At 51.9% G+C, this 25,513-nt stretch overlaps 8 protein-coding genes across 8 annotated transcripts; 5 read left to right on the top strand and 3 right to left on the bottom strand.

Moving 5' to 3' along the window:
- Positions 1–189: 189 nt before the first annotated feature.
- Positions 190–5,463, top strand: N7458_012159 (nuclear pore complex Nup192/Nup205 family protein; the record flags this gene model as incomplete). Its single annotated transcript, XM_056915541.1, has 5 exons — positions 190–376; positions 457–4,821; positions 4,880–5,035; positions 5,092–5,363; positions 5,413–5,463. 5 exons carry the CDS (start codon positions 190–192, stop codon positions 5,461–5,463), a joined length of 5,031 nt encoding a protein of 1,676 aa, XP_056760295.1.
- Positions 5,464–6,132: 669 nt separating this feature from the next.
- On the top strand, positions 6,133–9,036 carry N7458_012158 (cullin family protein; the record flags this gene model as incomplete). The annotated part of the gene is made up of 6 exons (XM_056915540.1): positions 6,133–6,855; positions 6,910–7,742; positions 7,789–7,985; positions 8,045–8,473; positions 8,526–8,886; positions 8,976–9,036. 6 exons carry the CDS (start codon positions 6,133–6,135, stop codon positions 9,034–9,036), a joined length of 2,604 nt encoding a protein of 867 aa, XP_056760294.1.
- A 2,469-nt stretch (positions 9,037–11,505) lies between these two features.
- Positions 11,506–13,514, top strand: N7458_012157 (uncharacterized protein; the record flags this gene model as incomplete). The annotated part of the gene is made up of 5 exons (XM_056915539.1): positions 11,506–11,512; positions 11,621–12,131; positions 12,196–12,821; positions 12,881–12,994; positions 13,075–13,514. The coding sequence occupies 5 exons, from the start codon at positions 11,506–11,508 to the stop codon at positions 13,512–13,514; spliced, it is 1,698 nt and encodes a 565-aa protein (XP_056760293.1).
- Positions 13,515–14,472: 958 nt separating this feature from the next.
- On the bottom strand, positions 14,473–15,303 carry N7458_012156 (mRNA splicing protein SMD2). The gene is made up of 4 exons (XM_056915538.1): positions 15,238–15,303; positions 15,141–15,173; positions 14,656–14,904; positions 14,473–14,519 (listed from the first exon to the last, which is right to left on the bottom strand). The coding sequence occupies exons 1-4, from the start codon at positions 15,264–15,266 to the stop codon at positions 14,477–14,479; spliced, it is 354 nt and encodes a 117-aa protein (XP_056760292.1). The 5' UTR covers positions 15,267–15,303; the 3' UTR covers positions 14,473–14,476.
- Positions 15,304–16,028: 725 nt separating this feature from the next.
- Positions 16,029–19,669, top strand: N7458_012155 (putative GATA transcription factor (Ams2); the record flags this gene model as incomplete). Its single annotated transcript, XM_056915537.1, has 2 exons — positions 16,029–16,222; positions 16,288–19,669. 2 exons carry the CDS (start codon positions 16,029–16,031, stop codon positions 19,667–19,669), a joined length of 3,576 nt encoding a protein of 1,191 aa, XP_056760291.1.
- A 770-nt stretch (positions 19,670–20,439) lies between these two features.
- Positions 20,440–21,071, bottom strand: N7458_012154 (putative ssDNA binding protein Ssb3; the record flags this gene model as incomplete). The annotated part of the gene is made up of 3 exons (XM_056915536.1): positions 20,440–20,510; positions 20,593–20,647; positions 20,763–21,071. Coding segments are annotated over 3 exons (435 nt in total), but the record flags the coding sequence as incomplete, so codon positions are not given.
- Positions 21,072–21,565: 494 nt separating this feature from the next.
- On the top strand, positions 21,566–22,981 carry N7458_012153 (microfibrillar-associated 1 family protein; the record flags this gene model as incomplete). The annotated part of the gene is made up of 1 exon (XM_056915535.1): positions 21,566–22,981. One exon carries the CDS (start codon positions 21,566–21,568, stop codon positions 22,979–22,981), a length of 1,416 nt encoding a protein of 471 aa, XP_056760289.1.
- Positions 22,982–23,468: 487 nt separating this feature from the next.
- N7458_012152 (trafficking protein particle complex subunit 5) lies at positions 23,469–24,311 on the bottom strand (the record flags this gene model as incomplete). Its single annotated transcript, XM_056915534.1, has 2 exons — positions 23,469–23,955; positions 24,031–24,311. 2 exons carry the CDS (start codon positions 24,309–24,311, stop codon positions 23,469–23,471), a joined length of 768 nt encoding a protein of 255 aa, XP_056760288.1.
- Between the last annotated feature and the right edge of the window lie 1,202 nt (positions 24,312–25,513).

Raw genomic sequence — 25,513 nt, 5'->3', positions numbered from 1 at the left:
ATTCACCTCAGCCAGTCATGTCGCGGTCCAGGCGTTCGCGTGTCGGCAATAGCTTCTCATCCGTTGCGGTGTTGTGGAGCGGCAGTACTGCCCAAGCGGATGACCGCCCGGAATTTTGATCGCGTTCCGCCTTTCAGGAAACAACAGAGCTCGAAGCTACCCTTCTCACTTCCACCACCCCGCGCCGTCATGGCAGAGCTTCACGAGAACCTGGCAAGCCTGCGAGGCTTATACCAGGATCTTTCGGCTATCTCCGACAGCTCGTTCTTGAATGTTGACCGATTAATGATCGAATTGGAAACACATATTCAGGACTTCCAAAAACTCCTAGACAAGCCTGCGAAGAGCAATGCCAGTCGCCAAACAGTACTTTCGGGTAAGTGGTTGTCACAAATCACAAATTTTCGCTTCACTTTTACCGGAGGTACGTCTCTAATCTTTGGCGCATGAACATAGGCAAGATCACGGTTGCCGACGTCGAGTACTCCATCAACGAAGACTTTCAACAAGGCACACTGCAGCTTGCCGACGCCTTGAACATTGACGAGCTGGAGGCGGCGATGATGTTTCTTGCCGCCCAGGAAGACTCGCAGATCCTGGATCGACCTCCTCTGATTACTGCGATAATGCGATTCCATGAGCGCCGCAATTTTGTTCTCGAATGTTTACGCTTGATTTGCCGCGAATCTCTCGAATCGGAAGGCCCAGAGAACATTCAGCCTATCATGCAGGAAACCCTGGCGCTCGTTTTGGACACCAAGAATAGACAAATGCAGAACGCGTCGTTGTTCGCCAGGAAAGCTTTGGAATCCATGGGAGACGTCGAAAAGTGGTTGTCACTTCTCGGAGACCAGGTTCAGAAGGCCTCTATCGTGGGGCAGGAGGAGGATCGCGACATCATGGAAGCTATTGAATATCAACGACACAGCCTTCAACAGCAGCACGAGTCGCTTGGGGCCATCCTACGCTATCTTTTCAAGGGCACATTCACTAGCGTCGAGGACTTTCGCCTCCTTATCGCCCATCTGAAGAAGCTAGACCGTTTGGATGGACTACTCATTCACTACATTCCGGTTGCAATCGCGTCCTTTGTTCGTCACGGATCTCCTGAAAGCTCGGGTACTCGAATCGAGGCTCGGTTCCTGCACGAAGTGATCACCAAGGCCACGGATGGTCAAACATGGAAGCTCCCGAATTTCCAAGCTGCTATCACTGCGTTGTGGCTAGCAATCTACAGCGGGTGGTACTTTGACGATGGCTCATCAGATGATATCCCCGGTGTTGATCCAGAGAAAGAAGCAGAAGAGCGTACGGACATGTTCATGGTATCTCTTGATGATGGGGCGCTCGACCTGATGTTGGCAATCTGTGCCAGCGTCAACATCGAGGAATGGGCTGACCCCGCGCGCAGCGAACTAGTGACATTGCTTTTGAAAGAAAGCCTGATCAGTCTACCGGACTCCAGTTCCTGCAGCAATTACATGAAAGAACTTTTGATGGAGGGTTTCGAGGTGTTTGTGGAATCCTGCATCGCGAACATGCCAGATGCTGTTCGAAAACTCAAATCAGAAGAAGATACGCAGCGATTGGATCAAATAACTGCATTGAGAGATGGTCTAACGTCGAGTACGAATCGCGGTCTAGTGGAGGCGCGAACTCACCTTGAGTCCCTCCTGATGATCATTTCATTTGCTTTTGAACACCGGGAAGATGCTGCGCAGGAATTCTGGGGCGACGTTGAAGGCAACCTCTATGGTTTCCTCCAATGGGCCTCTAAGCGTCAAACAGTCCCTAGAGTCAGTGCTTTTTGCGAGATGCTCTGCTCTATCTCAGAAGGAGAGGAAAATGCAGCTGCCGCGCACAGGTTTTTGACAGAGGAGGAAAAATTCCTAACTTCCAAGTTGAAGCGGTCTACAAACATGAACTGGACACAGATGTTTGCTGAACTTCACCTCTATGCCACCCGAGTCACGGAAAAATCTCCAGCCAGCGGCCAGACTTCGCATACTACTCAGGGCCTGATGCGTGCTCGAAAGCCAGGCCCTGTGGATATGAGCGAGCCTGAATCCCCCGTTATGCTCACCTGTTACCTCCGTCTCATGGGTCACTTGTGCAAGCAGAGTGGAGCCATCCGAGAATGGATGCTTCAGAATCAATCATTCAAGGTCGCGGAGGAACTTCTGACTTTGTGTAAGGGGCCAATCCCAACTCATCTCAGAGCAACCATCTTCACTACACTCTCCGCGTTAATGACCGATAGAACCCCCGTTCATGGCAATGATATGTGGGAGTCAGTCAACGCCTTTTTGATCAGTGCACCAGCGGGGGAGGCTTCAACCCTTATGAAAGCCCCCGCCCATTCCAACCATAGCTTATGGTACGAACAGCAGGCGTTGCAGAAGATTGGTGCAAGCTTTGACCAAACCAATGCCTTTGTGGTTCTTATCAATTCGATGGTCACGCCTACCTCCGACTTTAGTGAAAAACCATTGTCCCTTGCATTCCCGGAATCGTTGGGGGCCGCATATCGCATGCCTGGAATTGAGCCTTACATTGACTTCATCCTGGGTCACGCTCTTTCTCGGAGAATTCAGGATCTCAATACCTACCAATCCCGCTTGTTGACTTACAATTGTTTGGAATTCGTGGTGACTAGCTTACGGACCTTCAATGAGGATCTTGTCACTGTTCTCAGCCAACCCTCTCTTGCTGACTCTGCTGTTAAAGCTTCCAACCTCGAGGTCTACGTTCGCCTTCATGCGTTTTCCCGTGTGATGGAGTGGCTTTTCAACGAGGATGTCCTGAAAGCACTGTTCGCAATCAGTCAACTAGATATCTCGGAAGTCGCTCAAGCTTCGTCCGATTCAGTTTTGGTCCTGACACTACTCCGCAGCGTTGAGGTGATGAACTTGATTATGGATCTTCAGTCGACTTACTTCAACGTTGTCAAGCCAATGATCAAGTCCAATTCGGTGGGACATCGTTCCACCGTTGCAAACTCGTCTCTCGCTTCGTTTGAAGATAGTGTCCTGAACAATTTGTCTCTGGTGCCTGCGCTTTGTCTGTATTGCGGCACGGGGCATGAGCAACTGACCGTCACTTCTATGGCTCTGCTAGAGAAACTGACAAGTTCATGCAAACTCAACAAGATGTCCTCGCCAGAACTTACAAAGTGGCAGTCTTCAAACAAGATCGTTGAAGTGCTTGCTACTGAGGTGGATGTTGACAGTGTTGCGCGCTCACTTGTTTCCATGATGGACCCGGACCTGAGAGAACTAGAGTGTGGGCCACAGGCAGCTGGCTATGTGATTCGAGAAAGCCTTCTGGCCCTCTTGAATCGCTGCCTGGGTATGATCACAGATCGCCCCACAGTAGCTCATCTTCTACTCGGCTTCAGTTGCCTGGGGAATATTCTTGATATACCTTCGGATGGCTTGTTTGCCAATCAGATGTCGTTGCTACATGCCATCATTGGCTTCCTGCAAGCTTACCCTGATGAGTTGGGTGGAACCATTATATCATACACGGTGCACCTCAAGCGCATGGCTTTCGAAGTTCTCAAGCATCTATGGTCCTCGAAGCTCGCGACGTATTTCACTCTCGGTGAGATGCGCGCGCATGGATTCCTGATGAACATGTTCACCAGACAACCCATCGTCGGGCCCAACAGCCCCTGGAATGGCCATCTAATTTCCACTGATGAATTCTGGGTCACCGATGCGACTTCGGCTTTGGCAGAATTCCTGCTCTACCGAAGCCATCTGTTTGCATATGCTGCCACGGAGATCCGCTCTGCAGCGAAAGTCGGATCGCCCACACTCCAAGCCGGGATTCTATCAACTCTTCTCGGAAGCTCGACTTTGGAAAATGGTGAATCCGTCTCTAATGCGTCCGTGTTCGATCTTTTTGACTTCGCCGACCTCGATGTCTCGCGCAACTTCCATGCACCTCAACTCACCTTCCTGAGCAATATTGCCGTTGAAGACTGTGCCAGCCAAGAGCGAGACACGTTGGTTCTTTACGATATTGCCAAGGTTGAGGAGTTGATCCATATTCGGAAATCGGAGTTGCTTGCTTCTGGTCTAGCACGACCTCAGAGCGAAGAACAATTCGAGGCTGAAGCGGAAAGCTTGAAGATCTTCATTCTTGCAACCAACCAAAGCCGGCAAATTAGCTACAACCGTTATCTCGCCCTTCGATCCTGGGCAGAGCTTGTCACCACCATCACTACTTGCTCCGTCTTGGACGACGCCACTAGGCCGACATTCATCCTACACGCCATTCAGATGATTCTGCCCAAGCTCGAAATCTCAGTTGAAAACGAATCGCTAGAAGCCATCGAGCTCGCGCGTTTAGCAGAGACCTTGATCAGCAAGCTTGCATCCGATGTTCCTGGGACCCCTACCTCTCGCAGCGGAGATGTCATCGATGAGAAGCTTCACCAGCTCTTCCAGGTGTCCATTCGTGGGATCATGCTGGCTTCGGGCAACGTGTCTTTGAGAGAAGTTCTCTACAGCATCGGCTCCCACTACATCACCCGTATCACATCATCCGATATCACGCACGAGAGCCTGCGCCGTCACAGCCAGCAAATCGTTAAGACTGCAGGCCCTGCCCTTGTAGAGGCCGTCTGCGACGATGCTTATACTGGCCAGGAGGCTTGCCGTGCTTCAGCACTTCTGTTTTTGAACTGCCTGGCCGCTCTGGATAGCCGAACAGATTGTGTTCTCGCTGAGCTAATCTCCCAGTCTAACTATCTTAGTCTCTTCCTCGACGCAATCAGGTCACTTCCCGTTGAACTCCGGAATGCACAGGCAGCTGGTAAGTTTCGTTTCTAGTCCAAATCGTCCACGAGTCTGACTAACCATCGCGTTTGCAGGTACTTCTTCCTTGTTGGCATACTACGAATCTCTACTAGCGCTGCTCCAGCAGCTGTCTCAGACCAAGACCGGAGCCACTTATGTTCTCAAGTCCGGTCTGTTCGATTCTGTCCATGAGTCGCGGCTGTTCGCTGCGGATCCCGACATTGGCATTGGTCAGTCTCGGCATCAATATGTGTATTCTTCTTGGCACTGTTACTGACATAATCAGATATTGATAACCCGGATGCCCTCCGAAAGTACTACGACTTGCTTTTGTGTGTGATCCGTGTCATTGTCTCTGCCGTGTTCTCCCGGGGAGCCCACAATGAGCAGATCAAGGCACAGACTCGAGCCTTCATCGCCGAGAATCGGCCCTGCATGGTCGGTGTGTTCAAGCGGTTTGCCAAGATTGGAGGCAGTACCAGTGCCACTCATCATGAAGCCCTCTGCGAACTCGTCAAGTCATTTATGGCCCTAGTGACCGCTACTGACTTCCTTGAGGTTTGTTTTTCCCCAGCTTGATTTGGATAATGTTGCTAAAAGTTCGCAGTTTGAGGACCAAGAAATGCAGCAGAACACTCGGCCCGTTCTGTTTTCATGAGCTTAGATTGCTTTTGGGAACGGCATGTGGAATAGGATCGGGAAGGATGGCGTGTAATATATCAGCGGAGTAGGAGGTTGAGCGATTTTCGAGTCACATTTTCACGAATGCATTTTTTTCATTTCTGGCTCGACGATGAATGAATATATCCGTCTAGCCAGATCAACTGAGCATGTTCTCGGCTTTCCATTCTAGGATTGAGTAGATAGTTCACTGCAGCGGGCCCCAGTGTACGGTTCAGGGCGTTGAAGGGTTAGGTTCTGGACGTATACTTGCATGTAGGATGTCAGCCACGATTACTTGCCTGTGCCCGCAGAATGACGGGTCACATTTTGGGGACATTTGAATACATTCTCAAAACTCTGAGTATAGGTGGATAGACCAAGTTGATGATCTCACAATTTAAGGGACTATGAAATGTCTAAAGGCGGCCTCAAGACATAAATCCGATGCGGCCTATGACGGTGGTTGTCCAGGCCCGAAGCCGGTGCTATCTTATCGCCGTGCGGAGGTTGACAACCGTCGCCAGAGGAGGAGCAACGTCAATTCCCTCAACACCCGAGCCCGCACGACTCCGCCCAGACCGCCCTGGCAGAGACATGTTCGATCGATCATCGCCATCCATCCATCGTTGAAAGCTTCTCCCACGTGTCGGACTGAACCGGCTGGATGCAGCAGAACTCGAGCGCCGACCCCGATCAGCGGAGCGGTAAGCGCAAATCGAGCGGCAAGAGGAAGCTTCCCGATCAAGGAGAGCCATCACAACCGCACTCGCAACGGACCATCTCGGAGCTTCTCTCCTCGAATCCCTCGCGCAACAACCTTTCACAGAACCCCTCTCCTCCCTCGAAACGGTCTCGCTTCTCTGTTTCACCTTCGCGCTCCGCGTCGGGTCATCCGGTGCTATCAGACAAGATGTATAACTTCTCTGGTTCCCCGCCCGAGAACGGTGCAGCTTTTGTGCGCACCTTGACAGGATCGAATTCGAATACTCCATTAGCAAAGGCACAGCCATTCAGTGCAAATGCTCGCCAGAACAACTTCAGCCCTCATGCGGGAGCAAAGAAGCTTGTCGTCAAGAACCTCCGTACCGGACCGCGGATGAACCAAGAGCCATACTTCGACAAGACCTGGGCACAACTGGACGCTGCTCTATCAGCAATCTTCGATGGTCAAAAGCCAGAAATCTCGTTGGAAGAGCTGTACAAAGGTGCCGAGAACATCTGTCGTCAAGAGCGGGCCGCCCTGCTTGCCAAGAAGGTACAGGAAAGGTGCAAGGACTATGTAGCTGGGAAGCTACGGGACAACCTGGTAACAAGGGCTGGAGGTGGAACCGATGTCGATACATTGCGGGCAGTGATCGAGGCCTGGTCGGTTTGGCACTCGAGATTAGTACGTCATTTATACCTCTCAAAGCCATCACTTTGAGGACTAACCTTGTTACAGATTACTGTTCGCTGGATCTTCTACTATCTCGACCAGTCATTCCTCTTGCACTCCAAGGATTTCCCCGTGATCCAGGAAATGGGACTGATCCAGTTTCGCGCATATGTATTCGCCGATCAGAGTCTAAAGCCCAAGATATTACGAGGTGCCTGCGATCTCATCGCTGCCGACCGTGGTGCCGAGACCAGCATCATCCCTGATGCAACATTACTTCGGGATGCTATTGAGCTCTTCCACAGCCTTGATGTCTACAGCAATGACTTTGAGCCGCTGTTCATTGACGACTCATGCCGCTTCGTTGAGTCATGGGCGCAAAGGGAATCCACCGGGGATCTGGCTTCATACGTCGAGAACAGTCAGCATCTGATCGACCGTGAAGTCGAACGATGTGGTCTATTCTCACTAAATCGAAGTACAAAACAAAAGCTGTCTGAGTTGCTGGATGAGATACTGGTCACAAAACACGAAGCAGTTCTCCTCAGTGAGAATGACGTGCTCGGTCTGATGCGATCGGGCAAAAAGACCGCCTTGAAACAGCTGTACAGTCTTCTCAACCGGCGAAATCTGGCAAGCAAACTGAAGTCTGCATTCGGTCATTTCATTGTCGAGGAGGGTTCGAACATTGTATTCGACGAGAAGAATGAGCCGGACATGGTTGTGCATCTACTGCAGTTTAAGAAACAGCTCGATGATACCCTTACCGAGTCATTCGATCGGAATGAAGGTCTCGGTCATACTCTGCGCGAGGCATTCGGCCAGTTCATGAACCTTAGCAAGAGGGGGGAATCCACTGCTGGCACCGACAATCCCAAGACCGGAGAGATGATCGCCAAGTACGTGGATCGGTTGTTGAAAGGGGGGTTGGAAGATGCCTGCTAGTCAACAAGAGGGCGCAATGGCGGATGAGGATGCCGAGATCAACCGCCAGCTCGACCAGGTCCTGGACCTATTCCGGTTTGTACAAGGCAAGGCCGTATTTGAAGCCTTTTACAAGAACGACCTTGCTAGGCGTCTATTGATGGGCCGAAGTGCAAGCGACGACGCTGAGAAGAGTATGCTGGGTCGTCTGAAGAAAGGTATATACTCGTGCAGATTCACATCTGTCTGTGCTATTGGTCTGACTGACCTTCACTAGAATGTGGATCAAGCTTTACACATAATCTCGAGACTATGTTCAAGGATATGGAAGTGGCGCGCGATGAGATGACGGCGTACACTGCTTTCAACCGAGAGCGTGGTCGCAAGGACCGCCTGCCGATTGACCTCAGTGTCAATGTGCTCTCCGCTGCCGCGTGGCCGACATATGCTGACGTTCCTGTCCGGATCCCATCGATCATCGCAACATCGATCAATGACTTCCAAGAGTTCTATTGTAACAAACACACCGGTCGCCGGCTCAACTGGAAGCACCAGCTCGCACACTGCCAATTGCGTGCCAAGTTCCCCAAGGGTTCCAAGGAACTGGTAGTCAGCTCGTTCCAGGCAATCGTGCTGCTTCTCTTCAACGACATCGGCGAGGATGAAACATTGCGCTACTCGGAAATCCAGGCTGCGACGGGACTTTGTAAGTGATTCCTCTGTACCGTGATTGACGCCCAACTAACATTCCCCTTCAGCGGATCCTGAACTGCAGCGAACCTTGCAGTCACTCGCTTGCGCCAAATACCGGGTCTTGACCAAAACGCCAAAGGGTAAAGAGGTAGAAACGACCGACGACTTCTCCTACAATGCCAGCTTCACCGATGCCAAGATGCGCATCAAGATCAACCAAATCCAGCTGAAAGAGACCAAGGAGGAGAACAAGACGACCCACGAACGTGTTGCGGCCGACCGGCACTACGAGACTCAGGCGGCGATTGTGCGCATCATGAAGAGTCGCAAGACCATCAAGCATGCCGAGCTCATTGCAGAGGTGATTGAGGCCACTCGTCACCGCGGCACCCTCCAGCCCGCCGAGATCAAGACGAACATTGAGAAGTATGATAGCGCCCCGTTTTGTAGAATACTTTGGCTCTCTCCTTTTGTGTCCGGTGAGCGTTTGTGCTAACCTTCTTCTCCCAATACAGATTAATCGAAAAGGACTACATGGAGCGAGCCGAGAACAACCAATACAGATACGTGGCATAGAAGAGGACGCCTCAGGCGAGCGGATTCGGAATTCTGTTTTTCTCTCTTTTTTACTTAGCGGTGCGTGGGATTACCATTTTGGGACCGGAAGGGCGCGTCGGTTTGCCTTTTTTTTTTTTTTTTTTTTTTGGTTGTGGTTTTCCTTTCCCACCCTTCCAGTTTCCGGGCCAGCGCTTAGGATTGTGCAATTGAACAATGGAAATAATACTCATTGCCTTTCAGGACTGTACATGTATCTGGCATGATTTTTTGTTCGGCGTTTTGAAATAATTTGATCTCTTCACCTAACGCTCTCTCAAGAGCTGTTTCGGTAGAACCCGAGTGGAAGACAAAAGAATGGTCGGAGTAGCTCCGAGCCCCCCCATATGCCGAGTACCGGGACACTACAATCGGAGGCAGAGTAGTAGGGGCTCCCTAACCTGCTACTAGAAACTGTGTATTCCATGTTTCATAGTCCGTACTATGAATCGGCAGTTCTGTGTACTGTAGTGGGGAGCGCGTACCGTTCGTTCAGGTCCAGAGCTGGACTCCTTGGAGGAAGCAATAAGCATTCGATCTCTAGAGGTACCCAAGGTCCATTACTTTTAGCTCATCATTCTCGACAATAATAGGGCTATTAACCATTGAACTGCTCAGAAATGAAGCATGATGCTGTCCATGCCAACGTGATCGAGTTCGAATCATACGAGATGTACCCTGCGAAATGATTAATCCCCCTGGCACATCTGTAAATCTGGACTGTATCTTAATGCACGTTCGGCCCCGCTGGGGCTGCTCGTGACTTTGTGGTGGGGCCAGCACCTGATTCCTACAGTACGATCATTACTTATTCGATGGAATGCTATCCATAGTATTGAATCGATTCAATTGAGGAGATGGAAGTCATAGGGATGTGGGATATATGACCGTGTAACTCAATTGGTCGGACAATACACCCACCTCGTGCTAATTCAGGATGTCCTCTACTCCCCGATATAGAACTTAATGGACCTATTGTATATCCTGCGCTTTTCTTATTTTCCCAGGGGTATAAGGTATAAACTATGGTCGAACCAGGAGACCCCACCTCAACGATCTGACAGCGCGGGCCTGGCGCGATCTGGAGCACGTCTTTTTTTTGCTGGTCTCATGATAGCCTTTGCCTCTCCACTCGGTGTATTGACTAAGTACATCGAGGGCCCTGTACTGGTCCCCGCTTTCGTCTTTTCGTCTGGACATATTTGGTAAGTATAGACAGATCATGGTTAAATTTTGGAGAAGAGAATAGACACCCAATCCAAACTATTGGATTATATAGTTCATAATTCAAGTAGGTTTGCAATCTATCAACACGACTACTAACATCTAGTCGTGAGTGATCAATTCCCATCGTCAATTGAAACTTCGTTTTCTTAGTATCCAGGATATAAGTACAAGAAGGAAGGCGACATGTATTCCGGCTAACCTGCTGTATGAGCCTCGTCGGTTGCAAGGGGGAGGAGGAGTGCATCGCAGCAGTTTGTCGACTACTCGGGCGAGAATGATCCATTGACTGGTTGCGCCCGTTTTTCCCAGCGGTGTATGTTTCGGACGATAAGCTCCGTCCGCCACTTTCCCCGCTATAGAGACGCAAGTATTCCATGGTCCTAAAGTCGTACATAGCTATTTTCGAGCCGGTCGTAGAATGCGGTGCCTGGCGGGGAGGCGGGGAGACGGGATATCCGTAGAGGGTAAGCCGAAGCGCCTACGGTCCAGACCGGCGCAGCAGCGGGAGCATCTCGGTTCATGTGGGCAGCAGAAAAATAAAAAAAGATCAGGAAATATGAACAAGACCAGTGGCAAGCAGGAATTGAAAGTTTGGAGCTCGGCATAAAGAGGAGGGATCCCCCGCTCATGTGTTGATCAATCTCCCGTTGACCATTCCTGGTGTGTATACTTCCCGGCTTCGTGTATACTTTTGTCGATATTTCCGATAGGTACAGTACAGTGCCCCCTTCTCTCTCTCCCACACAACGACTTCTGCGACCCCCCAAAATCACCCCACGAATCCCTCAGATCGAATTTCCCATTCTCCCCGGCCATTATTATTATTCTTGTTGGAAATCAGCTAACGTGAATTCCCCAGCGTCCCCGCTGCGTCAACCCCCCACTTTTTCCCCGCCTTCGCATCGCCGCAAAGTCCAATCCGCGACCCGCTGTCCATCGGCGACTGTACCAGGTTTACTCGGCGGACACTCGGACCTGTGAATTACACGACAGCTTGCCGATTGGCGACTTGGCCTGTGGCAGCACTGAAGACGAGTTGCGCAAAGAAAAAGCATTATATAAATCCCCCCTGATACTCCCGCGTGGAGTTTCCCCAGATTTTCGTGTTTGATATACCGAGGCGGTTGGTTCGCATTGGAATTTAACGACGCGAAGAACAACAAAACGCAACAAAAAGCCTTGCAAACAAGAGAAACTGGACAAGTCCATTTTTGATCAATAATAATGCAGAGTAAGTCTCCATCACCCTCTCATCTCCGCTGCTCTTGGATCTACAGCGAAGCGCAAACTGGCCTTCTGTTCAACCCAAAAGAACCTTGAATCTGACATTTCCTCCCAGCCAAGCACTTCTTCTCCGATCCGAACCATCTGGTTCTGACCGCACTCAACTCCCTCACCCTCACAAACCCATCCCTGGCCTTGGATACCCAAAACAAGATCATCTTCCGCCGCCCTGATGCCTCCCGCAGACCTGGCAAGGTCTCCATCATAACCGGCGGTGGCTCGGGCCATGAGCCTGCATTTGCGGGCTTCGTTGGTAAAGGGTTCTGCGATGCCTCAGTTGCTGGAACGATTTTCGCCTCGCCCTCGGCGGAGCAGATTCGCCGTGCTGCTATTGATCGGGTCGCGACGGACGCTGGCGTCCTCATTCTTCCGAATAACTATACCGGGGATGTGCTGAACTTTGGTATGGCCGCGGAGAAATGCCGAGCTGCTGGTATTCGCACCGAGTTCTTTGCGATTAACGATGATGTCGGCGTTGGTCGGGAGAAGGGTGGTAAAGTCGGTCGTCGGGGTATTGCTGGTGGCGTGCTCATCTTGAAGATGACCGGTGCTCTGGCGGAGGCTGGGTAAGTTGGCTGTCACCTATCTTCATAGATTGGAACTGGTCAATTCTGACGATGGTTCATGCAGTGGTTCTCTCGAGGAGGTGCATAAGCTCGCACAATTCGCCAATGAGAATCTGGTCTCCATTGGTTCATCCTTGGAGCACGTCCACGTTCCCGGTCGTGGCGTGCCGGAGGATTTCATCCCTAATGGCGAAGTCGAGATTGGCATGGGCATTCACAATGAGCCTGGATCTCATCGCACCAAGGCCAACCTGGTTGAGACGGTCTCGACTATGCTCACGCAGTTGCTGGACCCGAACGATACTGACCGCGCCTTTTTGAAGCGCAACCCGGATAATGAGTTCGTTCTGTTGGTCAACAACCTGGGTGGTGTTAGCCCTATTGAGCTGGCCGGCATCACCGACGAGGTGCACCGTCAGCTGGTCCGTGATCACAAGGCCAAGCCTGTCCGGGTCCTCCAGGGTACCTTCCTGACCAGCCTGAACGGTATGGGCTTCAGCATCTCGCTGCTGCAGCTGGCCGACAATGGCCTGGGTCCGGGCAAATCCATGCTCGAGCTGATCGATGCCCCTGCCGAGGCAGTCGGTTGGGCTGCCCCCATCAACACCTCTACATGGAACGAGCGTATCGACACGCCGGTCGAGCTCAAGGTGTCCAATATCGTCGAGGAGACACCGAGTAATCTGAAGCGTAAGTTCCATTTCTCGGATTGAAATCAATCTCCTCCCAAAACTAACCTCCCATCACAGTGGACCCGGCCATCATCAAGAAGGTCCTAAGCGCCGGCCTTCAGCGCGTCATCGCCGCCGAGCCCGAAGTCACCCGCTACGACACGATCGTCGGCGACGGCGACTGCGGCATTGGTCTCAAGCGCGGCGCCGAAGCCATCCAAAAACTCCTCGACAACACCTCAACCCCCTCATCGACGACGCCGTCAACACAGTCCTCCGCATCGTCGAAGTCGTCGAAAACGTCATGGACGGCACATCCGGCGCCATCTATGCCATCTTCCTCAACGCGCTCGCCCACGGCCTCCGCGACCAGGACACCGGCTCCGGCTCCAATCTCCCCGTCACATCCGAAGTCTGGGCCAAAGCGCTGAAACACTCCGTCACCGCGCTGGCCAAGTACACGCCCGCGAAGCCGGGTGACCGTACACTGATGGATGCGCTGGTGCCGTTCTGCGATACGCTGCTCGAGACGAAGGATGTGCGGGTTGCGGCTGCGGCGGCGCAGCAGGGAACTGAGTCGACGAAGAGTATGAAGGCTAGTCTTGGGAGGTCGGTTTATGTTGGTGGTCAGGCGGAGTGGATTGGGAAGGTGCCTGATCCCGGTGCTTACGGGCTTAGTGAGTTTTTGACGGGGTTGGCGGAGGCGGTTTAGATTTTGATTTCGTCCTTTAGTGGGGATGGGATGTTGGACTGCTTGGTGGTGGTGGTGGTAGGAAGATGCATGCAGTTTTCGTGGCTTGTTTTTGGGTATAAATAGCGTTTCTTTTGACTCGAGGACCATTTTTGGGTTGTTTCTTGCGGTCTTGTTCTAATATAATCTCATGATGATGACAGTGAACCTTGAGTTGTCTGGTTGAATATATTGGTGTGTAAATAGTACCCACCGGGCACGATCTGTATATCGCCATGTCACTATATCATTTAGCATGTTGGTGAATTTTGTCTACAGTCAGCATAGAGTTAAAGAAAGGTGGGAGGAGTAACCTATACATGGCTTGAGTTGTAGTTAGTACGAAGGTGCAAGATATTCTCAGGCATCGGATAGCAATTTACTCCGCACACTACAATCGAAGTCGGACATCACCATACATCTGGAAGTACTTGAATCATCCACGATCTTTCAGAAAGTTCATTGCTAACCAACATCTCCTACTCCAAGGATAAGACGCCGCCCAACGCTTGCCTCTAGAAGCGCGGATTCATCGACCCGAAAAATAACACGGAACGCCGGAGATAGTTTCATTTTTATCCATCCGTATTTTGACCAGGAGCATCGACCGAAGTAACGTTACAAACCAACGTTATCTCCACAGGGAACAGTGCGTTGATCTGAATAGCCCTAGCGGTGACCAGAAGCAAGGGCGGCAGGAGGGGTTGTAGAGTCAAGTGAAAAGTAGATAAGAAAAAAGGGTATCGAGAGCGATTACAGAGGAAATCCTTTTGTTCCCACAAAGTCAAAGCGATGAAAAATGCCGTCTTTTCTTTGTGGGCATGTAAGCGGCGCACGATGCAGGAAGATCAACCGTCCCGCAGATTCGGATCTAGAATCCCGGGGTTACAACCCGGGTGGGATGAACGTGACCGAGAAAGAGATAAGATGACGGGATAGGGCGCTCAGCTCAGCAGGACGAGGATGACAGAGTCACCACGCAGGAACCTGGTTGAAAGGGAGAAAGGTTAGTCGATAAGAACTCAAAATCGTCCAGCATCCCCGATTCGCCAAGCCATCCATATCAATGAATTTGCGATAGCGCAAGTGGAAGAGAGAACTGAGTGACCGAGTCCAGACTTACATCTTGCTGACGAAGCGATCCTTGTTCACACCCTTGCCCTTTCCGCCCTTGGGCTTCTCGGTCCACATCTCCTTCACGTTCTCCAGCACCATGTTGCAGTGTCGGTCAAAGGCCTTGACACGGGCCAGCAGCTTCCGGTTGTTACGGCAGGAGATCAGGACCTGGGTGTGTGTGCGGGTAGCGGTCTGCAGAAGCGAGAGAGGGCCGGCGGTGAGCTCGTGCTCCTCGACGAGAGCGACCTCATATTCTCTATAAGATGCGCGATGCACGATTAGTTTTATGTATGCCTTTGCCTGCATGCATTGGAATGTGATGGGATCGAGGGGAGAGCAAAGAGATGTCGGTCGGAGATACTATCAACCCCGCAGTTCAGGTGACTAGGCACCACTCGGAAGAAAATGAAGGGGGGTAACGGGATGCTCATCCATCGAGCGATTGGGAAAACTCAGGGTGGTCGAGCTTTGGGGGGGAGAAGGTAGACATACGTGAGCTCGCTCTTCGGCTTGTTGAGCAGGTCTCTGTTTAGGAAATGGGTCAGCTGAGAAACTCAGAGTATGATGAGTCATTGATTGCAAAACGTACTGAATCTTGGGGTCCGGAGCTGTCGACATGGTGTGTGGAAGGGAGGAATATAAAAGGGCCTTGATGGTCTCTCGTCGGGTTGCGAAGATCGCGCGGCCGTCAAGTTCGATGTCTCACGTGACCAGGCGAGTTGCCGTGGTTGAGGGCCTGACAATTCAGGCAAATTAAATCGTGCGCGATTGGCTGCGTCACGTCGCGTACACGCTTGTTGATCGACGGATAGCTTCAACCCGCGTATGCAAGGCTTCTTTTCTACATCCTCTCCCGCCTCTTTCTTTCCTTCCTTGCTCACTCTCCTCACTGCTCCCCCACCCTTCTTTCTCTCCTCTGCAGGTGTATGTCCCTTTTTGTCCTCCAATGCCCTTTTTTGTCCCACGTAACCAATCTATCCTAAGAAGCGGTCGATAATTGCGCCCTGCTGAGGGTTCTCAACTGTCAATCACCCCAGCTAACATTCCAATGCTGCAGTCTTCTCCACCATCTGCAGCATAACCGACCATTTCTCCTGGACGACCAGGTTTCTCAATAGTTGCTTGGCTCGGAACTCCCCCGCTACCAACTTTCCATCCCTTCCGAGTACTACGTGGAGTGCATGTAGCCAGCTTTATTGCCTCTTGCCGGATTATTCAATACCCACATTCACGCCCTCCCTACGAACTTCCAACTGCGAACCTGCCTCCTTATACCTTCGATACCCACCGACCGGCCCCCTTCTCTGTTGACTCTCCCTGATTTTCGACATTGTTCTTCAAACCGCTGTCGTGCATGGTGTACAAGCAGATTTTGTTGAGATGGAATCTCAGGACGGAATCACCGTCCGACCGATGAGGTTAAAGGTCTTGTACACGTTTGACAACGAGAACAAGACCAATTGCCTTGCTCGGTGGCCCCATGTGCTCGATCTTCAGACTGCCTATCTGGACGAGCAAACTCAGATCGGTGTGATCGAGTTGAAAACATGTATTCAGGCAATTGTTTCTGCCAGGTTTGACTACCTTGCCCCCCTACGCTCGAGACGACCGATTGGAATACTCATACAGTCTGATTTAGTCCTGAATTGGTGGCACAGCTGGGAAAGGACTACACAGTCTACGCCTACGATTACTCCGAATATGAGACTCCTTTGGTAGGACAGGGAATGTTATCATGGGTCCTCGCATCTGCGTCGCCAACACCAGATGCTCCTGCTCACCAGTCCAAGACGATGGTGACGGGTCGAGTGTGCAAGAATCCTATGGGTCTTTTTTCAAAAGGCGCCCAGGAGACATTGGAAGTCAAACTGCGTCTGGTCCCTGTCCCTACAGTGATGCAAAGTCAATACCTCGACAGTATGCAAAAGTACCGCGAATTGAGCAATGTAATTCCCCACGATTTTGATGCTCAGTCATGGACGAATTTCCTCCGGCAAAATCCGGCTCTTTTGGAAGCCGCTCGGAACCAGCAACAAGGTCGTGTGACTTCGCCAATGGATCAGTCGGGCATCGAAAGAGTCCACCAACTCTTGAGTGAGAGCGCCACGCCGCGGGATTACTCGAATTATCCAACCAACGAGTCCGTTCGGTCGTCATCACCAACCCATTCCTTTGGCCCTCCTAGCCGAATGTCTACCCCAGCGGGAACTCGTACTCCTACACAGCATCAACAGCCTCTTCAGCCGAAGCAGAGCTTTTCTTACAGTGATAGCATCCGCCCTTCATCTAGTGCTTCTATGCAGGACAGCGACTTTCAACTCCAGCAATTTGGTATCCCTTCAAGAAGAGATTCGATCCACTCAGGGTATGGTAGTGGAGGTGAAGAGGTTATGGAACCCCAGCAACGGAAGAGGGCCAAGCTCTACCAAGCAGGATGGCCAGGCAAGTCTGATATGAACATTGAAAGACAGCCTAGCTCCCTCCGAGTGGCTGCGAGCACTGCCGCCTCTGTACGAATCCACCGCCCAACACCTGTGAATCCCGCTCTTTCTGTAGAGCAATCTCACGAGGAACCTGTTCGCCCTCCAACTCCAATCTCCCGACCTGGGGATTTCCAACGCCGAACACGACTGCCATCCAGCCTGTTGCGCGAAAGCTCCACGCATAGCAATAGCTCATACACATCTCCTTACGCTCATAGCGATGATTTCGCCACGGACCAGACAGCCAATTCGCCAGAAGACCGGTACCAGGGTTTGTTTGAGCCTCCTTTCAACATGCCTTCTTCGCCTCCTGTTCTAGAGTCTCGGTTCCCATCCCGATCTAGTCCCAACTTGCCTCCCATCTCCCTGGACACCGACTCTGGATTCATGAGTGGCGGACTGGATGATCTCATGGAGGAGGGAGCAGGAACTCCCGTGGAAGATGCTCAGAGGGCCGATTCCCGGCCTGTAACTGGCGAGAAGCGCTCTCGGTCAGTTCGGTCTGCAGTGCAGGCCACTTCTCCCGCGAGTGCCATCGGTCTGTTGTCAGAGGGTCTGAATGATCCCATGCTAATGAGCGATGGCCCAGTGGAGCCAAGGTCTAATCAAGCACATCCTCCACGTCCAAACACATCAGCTGGCTCTAGACCATCTTCGCGCATGAGCTGCCGCCCGACACCTAAACCGCTAGCACCCGCACCCATGTCACAAAGCGAATTGGAACAGTTTCGGAGGGCTAACCCCGCAAGTGACCCAGTCGCTCCCGTTCAACCGCCTGCTCAGTACTTCCAGAGCAGTGCGGGACCCATGAGTGATTTTTCCATCGTCGAGACGCCTGCGCCCCAACCTGAGTATTCTCGAAGGCCCCCTCGCAGCGGAGGTGCAGCGAAGAGGGCGATGCAAGTGCAGGCTCGGCTCGACGCGGCCATTGCAAGTGGTGTGGTTCCGCCCTACTGTGAAAATTGTGGGACTATCGAAACACCTACATGGAGGCGAGCATGGACGAAAGACATTACTGGCAGTGAAGAAGATGCGAAAAGTATGATGAAGACGCGAGGTCTGCTGTTCTGGGAAGTTCTCGAGAGGAATGTCAAGGAAGAGGTTACCAAGTTCCGGCTCTACAAGAAGGGTCTTGGGACGGGGACGAGCCCCGAGGACCAGGGATGGACCCAGCTCCTACTTTGCAATCCTTGCGGTCTCTGGCTTCACAAGTGTAAGAGTATGCGTCCGGAGAATCGATGGAACCGGCAGCTATCTGCGTCCGGAACCGATGGCAAGCAGAAGCGTCCATCTAGGAATCGCAAGCAGAGTGGTGGTCCCTTGTCCAAGCCCTCTACGCGCACTCGCAGCAAGGCCGTGTCCATCCGGACTGCGCAGTCATCTCCCGCCCCGACGGAGGCATCCTCTGTACATAATGACGAGGGCGCTACTCCTAACGTGGAGAATGATGCGGACCAGGGCCAGGATCAGGATCAAGCCCAAGACGTGGACGATGAAGCAGAGTATCCCAACAAGCGGCGTCGCGCAAATAGCGCTGAGCCTCCACGATCTAGCGAGAAACCTCGCTGGGACCAGCAGGAAGCCATCGAGGCCCTACGGCTTGCTATTCAATCCAGCCCAGCCAGGAACATTGAGAATCGCAACTTCCCTGCCCCGGATGAGACCAAGCTGACCCCCAAGCCTGTGCGCCGCGCTCTGTTTGGATCTTCCCAGAAGGAAGGGCCCTTGAAGGAGCTCGGTTCTTCGTTCATGAACAGCTGCTCACCTCGTCGCAGTCCTCGTCTGAGCAAGGGTGAGAAGCAGGTCCAGGCGAAGGAAAACTCGGCGCCTACGCCCCAGGATGAAATTGACGATCTCTTCGAGGCCCCTTCTCTGGACTTTGATCTCCCAGTCAGCCCTACTCCTCGACGTCGCCACACTCGCCCTGCTGCATTGCACGAGAGACGCCACTCGCTGCCCGGCAACTCCCCTACTGCCAACAGGCGGAAGGATATTGGAGTGCCTACGACCGCCGCTCGCCTGACCGCTGAACGACTGCAACGCATCCAGGATGAGCCAGAGAATTCTCCCCGCTCTGCTCGCTCTCAGAGTCGGTCCCCTACCAAGCAGGGCGTCCCCGCACTGCCTGATACTGGTCTACACTCTGAATCCTTCACGCCTCTGGATGGCATGATCCTCGACATTTTCGAGGAAGCCCCCGACGATCCTACCCCTTTCCAACTCGAGAATGATAAGTTCTCGGGCAACAACTGGGCGGATTGGCTCCCCTCTGATTACGTCTCCCCCACCGCGTCCGATGAAGAGAACAATCCCTCGGACGACCTCATCAATGCAATTCTTTCGGATCCGGCTATCCTGAAAGAGAACCTACACAACTCCGAATTCAACCCCTTCAACTTTGACGGGAACGTCGTCCCGGACTCGGGCTTCTTCAGCTCCGATGCCCTCCAAACAGACCCCGTGGGTCTGGTCACTATCACCGCCACTGCCACCAAGCTTCCCAAGGAGCGTGGCCAGGCAGCCAACTCTCCCGCATAAACATCAACGGCCTTACCACATTTGCTCTTAATGTCTTTTTACTTCTTATTACCCTTGCATCACATTGGATTATTCTTAGCGTCGGCGTTTGGGTTTGCGAGGTACACCATCTTGTTACCTTTTATTGCATGCCGGTCTTCACCTGCGGGTGGTCCTATGGTTTTCATGTGATGATATTCTTTTTTGTTATATGTGATGACCAGAAGTACCAGATAGATGGACTTCCAAACAACCTTCGCTCTTGAAAGAAAAATGAGATTTGAATGATTGATTCAGACTATGGGATCTTTTGTAAAGTGTATTGACCAGAACGGAGAGATGGGAGCAGATGAGAATTCATTTGTGAGATGGATCGGGGGCGTATAAGTCTTATATCCCTTAATCAATTGCGTTACAGCTCCAGAGCCTGCGCTACGAGTAGGTTTAAACTCTAGGTTCGATCAGCCCACGTTCAAGGCAGATCGTTGTAGCAGGGCTAATTTGAAACTAAGAATCGGTTGAAAATTTTAGGCTTTTCTAGACGCAAGGTCTTGGACATTATGAAGTGTTCAACAGCAAAATGAAGATTTTTGGTATTTCTTATTGTGCAACATTGCCGTGGGAAAAAGTTCCATTGATCATGAAATCATACGCGATATGCAAAGTACTAATGGCACACGAAAAAAAAATTAAAAGGCAACATCGAACGACTTGATCTCCAAGACATAGCTTCTAAGTAGTATTCCGATCCCGAGAATGAGGCGACTTCTTCATCCTATATCGGTCACCTTTTACTCGGCGTCGTAGAAGATAGACTTGAACCGGTGGGTTGCCTCGACAACCTGTTCGTAGATTTTGTAGTCTGAGGGGATAAAAATTAGCATCAGCATCATGGACTAAGCTCAAATCTTTGGTGAGCTGTTCAAAGCGAAAGAAAGACCTACCGCAGTCTGAGGGATTTCCCCAGTCTGTCGTGCCCAATACCCGGATACCAAGACCCTAAGGTTGGAGAGTTAGCTACTCGTACTATTATGAAAGTCTGTACGCTGGAAATATCTATTCTCCACGTGGAACCCTCTTGTGCAAGGAAGGTATCCGCTGTAAATCAACGTACCTGACCACCTTCCAAATCAGTAACCTTCCCTACAACCTCGACAAGCTTTCCCATCTGCAAATGCGAATCCGGCTTCAAGAGGAGGGTGACATCGCCGTTATTGCCACATGTAATTGTCGCTTGGTCGCCGCGGAGTCCAGTCACTGTGCCTAGGATGCGTACGGTGTGTGTTGAGCGCGGGCCTGAGCTGGAGGGGTGGAAGGCGTTGAGGTGGGCGGGGAGGATGCGGGGGGGTTTGAAGGGACATTTTTGCGGTTGTTTTGAGGATTCGAAAAGAGAATAATGCAAATTAATGGGGTGCTCAAGGGGTCTTTGAGGTATGGGATTAGCTGATTGAGATTCGGAGATGCTTCGAAGCTTCTTGGGTTGACGCGGTGCGCGGGACGCGTGATCACGTGTAGCTCATAATGCACTTCCGGCTGATAGTGTACGCACTTGCGGTGTCGAAAAGGTTGGTACTGGAAGATTTGAGGAAAGATTTCAAATGATATTTTATTAGTTATTCAATCTAAGCTAGTCAATTTGTTATTATTTGTCTTTTTTACCTCCAATTTCTATTTCGATCCCCTTCTCATCGTAGTCCTGGTATCATCACGTGATGATATCAATTTCAACCCGAAGCTCTGCTTCTACGTCTACAGAAAAGCTTCAAGTGTCCTCAACCCGGACCTATGGGCTGTTGCGCCATCACTTGATCCAAATTGAGAACAATTCAACCACATCCTACCTTTATTCGCCCGTCGCCAGCCATTTCCTCTACAACTCACCACAATGCCACCTCCCCTCCCTCCCAGCATCGCGGGATGACCGCGAACCCACTCAAGCCTGTGGGTCGGTATCGTCCCGGCAAGGCGATCGCGGAGGAGCCATCATCCGAAGAGGAGGAAGAGGAAGAAGAGGGTATCGAGGCGAAAAAGGAACAAGAACGAAAGCGGCGAGTGGAAGAGCAGCGACGGAGACAGCAAGCACCGAAAGCAAGCTCATTCCCTGCAGCTGCGGTAAAGAAGGCTCAAGAAGAAGAGGATGAGGATGAAGAGGGATTCATGACCGATGAAGAGGATGACGAACCAGCCCAGTCAACTGCAAAGGCTGCGCCTCAGGCCCGACTCGATACCACGCAAGCTCCAATGCCTAAAGCCGCGCCAGTCGCAAGGCCAACAACAGCAAGTGACGAGGAAGAGGAAGAAGAAGATGAAGAGGAGGAGGATAGCTCCGAGGAAGAGAGCAGTTCAGAGGATGAAGCGCCACGGCGGATGTTGATTCGGCCTACATTCATTAAGAAAGATAAGCGAGGCAATGCAGGCGGACAAGGCGCAGAAGCTCCAGCGCGAGCACCTATCAGCGGCGCCGACTCCGCCGCAGACAACGAAGCCCGACGTGCTCAACGCCAAGAAAAAGCAGATCAATTAGTACGAGACCAACTCGAGAAAGACGCCATCGCGAGGTCCGCAGCAAACAAAGCCTGGGACGATGACGACGACCTTGCCGAAGCCGACGAAGAAACCGCCATAGATGACCGCGACGATATCGACCCAGAAGCCGAGTACGCAGCCTGGAAACTCCGCGAACTCAAGCGCGTCAAGCGCGAGCGCGAAGCCATCGAAGAAGCAGAGAAAGAGCGCGAAGAGATCGAGCGCCGGCGCAATCTGACCGCTGAAGAGCGCGAGCGCGAGGACCGCGAGTTCATCGCCAAGCAGAATGAAGAGCGCGAGGCAACCCGCGGCCAGACCGGGTTCATGCAGCGCTATTTCCACAAGGGTGCTTTCTTCCGGGACGATCAGGAGCGCGAGGGTTTGGACCAGCGCAATGTTATGGGTCGCCGGTTTGCAGACGATGTCGCGGTCGAGACGTTGCCTCAGTACATGCAGATTCGGGATATGACCAAGCTAGGAAAAAAGGGACGTACGCGCTATCGTGATTTGAAGACGGAGGACACGGGACGCTTTGGCGACGGCTACCAGAACCGGAGGCGGGAGAATGCCCCTCCTGTTGGAATTACGGACGAGCGGTTTATGCCTGATCGCGGCGATGATCGGGGTCATGGACCGTCGGGGCCAACTGGTGCCAATGCCAGTGCTGTGCGGCCGCGGCAGAGATCAAGATCGCGGTCTCCTAGAAGAGACCGGCACGAAGAGAGGAGTCGATCTAGGGAGCGGCGGAAACGCAGCCCGTCGCCATATGATGACCGGGATAAACGGCGACGAGTAGAGAGCTCTTGATAATATGGTCTTTACGTGGGCGTTGGCGTGGCGTTTCTGATCAAAAGCTTGCATGGCTGGATTCGAGTCGATGTAATATACTGGCATTTCGAGCAAGATACTCCATTGTTTGAGTTTTATATGAGATATGGCATACCCCTCTCCCGGAGGGTTCATTATTGTTGATTGAATGAATCTTTGCTGGCCAATCCGCCAGCGAAGACTTTGTACATGAATATCAGTCAGATCTAATAGCGGTCCAATAGCTCGGTCAGCATTGTCCTTGTCGATGGGCAACGTAGACAACCGAAGCAGGTTCATCAACGTAGCGCAATCACTTGTTCAAAGGAAGTACACATCTGAGTATACTCGCCCCACGAGTATGCAAGAACGTACAGCGACTCCTACATCTGCACAACGAGCAGACAAGCAGGAGCTAGAAAATAGTTCCAGACGAAACATGGGAACCCGCCATGCGAACAGGCATTAAAGCATCCCTCGCACAACCCTATTTAATGCCCGCCCGCTCAAGCACCTTCTCCCTCTCCATGACACTCTCCCCAAACCCAAGCAAAAACACTGTCCGACTCGGCCACATCTCCGTCGGCTGGTTATGCGCCGAAACCTTGGCTTCAAATCCACACCCATCACACACACCCTCAATAATCCCCGCCACAAACGCCGCGCAATTAAGCTGATTCATCTCCCGCGGCACGCTGATATACGTATTCACGAGTGGATCGTTGTCCGTAATCATGTATTCATTGGGAGTGTCCGGGGAGACGGAGTGCTCGAGGGCATCGGCGGAGCGTCCGAAGAGGAGGCGCCAGAGGGGCCCATGGATGAGGTGGAGGAGGGTGAGGATGCGGAGGGGACGGTTTGGTGGGGAAGAGGAGGTTGAGGAGCTGGAGAGGGCCGAAGAGGAGGTTGTTGTTGTGCGGTAGAAGAGGAGATCGAGGAGACGGAGGCCGAGGGGGTATCCTTGTTCATTTAATCTGGGCAAGGCGTATCAGTGGTTTTGTTTTGTGGCTGTATATAACATGCGATGTTCAATCTCAGGAAGGGCTGACCGTTTCTCCAAATCTTGAATCCCCGTTACCCGCCGCTGGGCATATGTGACCATCTCCGCGAAGAGATACGCGAAGCTGGCGCGGCTGAGCTCTGCATTTCGGCTCCGATTCAGGTGTCGGTCGTAGATGGTCTTGCGGTTTGATGGGACGCGGAGACCTTGTGTGGGCTGCGGTGTTGAAGGCTGCTGTGGAGTCTGTGACTTGTCGCTTGATCCGGACTGCGGCGTGCCTGCGGTGTTGCTCACAGAGAGCATCGCCGAGTGCCTGGGCGGTGCGGCCATGGCGTGTGTGGTGGGATTGGAATGGAAGAGTGTATTCGATGGAGGCGATTGAGTGGTTTCAGAGGAGAATTGGGTCAATTAGGGATCGAGATGGGCTCAGAGGATCATGGTTTTTGGATTGTAGTGGTTAGGGAGGGGAGATGTGAAGCAGGGGTCTGCCGCGGCGAAGCTGTGGATGTGATCTACGGTGGAGCACATCGCTCGAGGGTGCAAGTCCAGCAATGCAGGTACGTTTTGCTCAGCTCAAGCTCTAAGAAAAGCATCTTGATTATTCTACATGTTTGAGTTTACGAAAGAAGGCAATGGTTCGTAAAAGTGATATTTGTATTGATTCCATGATTCTAGACACGATAGCTCCACCCGACACAGTAGGCTTCTGGTATAGAGCTGCCAGGCCGACTTGAAAAGCTTTCAACCAGCTTGGAGCACACGACCAAGCCACCACCAGCGACAGGGAACAAAAGCTATATCACAATTGCCAATGGCAACTCAAGACGAGACAAAAGAATCCTGTTCAGTTCTAAGAACCAAGCCTGTTAGCAAGGTTCAACACCACGACTCCAAAAAGTCGCCATTCAAAAATCGACAAAGCGACCAGCAATTTCAATCAGACATCCAAGGAAGTTATGCGCTCAACACCATCTTGAAAATAGGTTCGGCGATGGCTAGCGTGGAAACTGCGAATGTAGGAAAATTTTTCATCATAGAAATTGGGGCCGTCACAGGAACGACCCTTGCTGGCCGAGTGTGATGTAGAAAGGCGACAAGGGGAACAGTGTATCTTACCAAGTTAGTAGGTGTAATCGCAGTGGCAGGCCGAGTGGATGTTCCTTGCCGAAACCCGAGAGAGCAGGAGAAGATCGCATTAGACTTTCTTGCTTTTGACGGGAGACGATGTTGGGAGTGAGAAGGAAAGAGAAGAGCAGAAAAAAGATCGAGCGGATTTTATAGGGCACAGTGGATTTGCTGCGCGGAGTGGGGCTTTCCTGTTTGGGGTTAGCATTGTGGTCATGTGATATCGATCACGTGAGAAGACAGCATCAAGAATGGAGCTCGACTCCACCACAGCTTGGGGCACTCGAAAATTCTGGAATATTTTTCACTCGCGAGCTAATCGGAAGGTGATCAGATGGAGGGTACTATGAGAAGGGAGACAAAAAGCAGTCCTGAGTGAACCATACAGGACTACTGTATATAGACAA

Source organism: Penicillium daleae, assembly GCF_028827525.1.
Source record: "Penicillium daleae strain IBT 16125 chromosome Unknown utg000009l_segment0_segment0, whole genome shotgun sequence".
NCBI lineage: Eukaryota > Fungi > Ascomycota > Eurotiomycetes > Eurotiales > Aspergillaceae > Penicillium > Penicillium daleae.
This window is presented reverse-complemented; position numbering and strand designations above follow the sequence as displayed.

Coding starts and splice junctions, on each gene's coding strand:
- N7458_012156 (XM_056915538.1), bottom strand. CDS start 15,266: ATGTCGACAGCTCCGGACCCCAAGATTCA. Junction 15,174..15,237: donor GCTCCGGACCCCAAGATTCA/GTACGTTTTGCA, acceptor TTTCCTAAACAG/AGACCTGCTCAACAAGCCGA. Junction 14,905..15,140: donor AAGCCGAAGAGCGAGCTCAC/GTATGTCTACCT, acceptor CGCATCTTATAG/AGAATATGAGGTCGCTCTCG.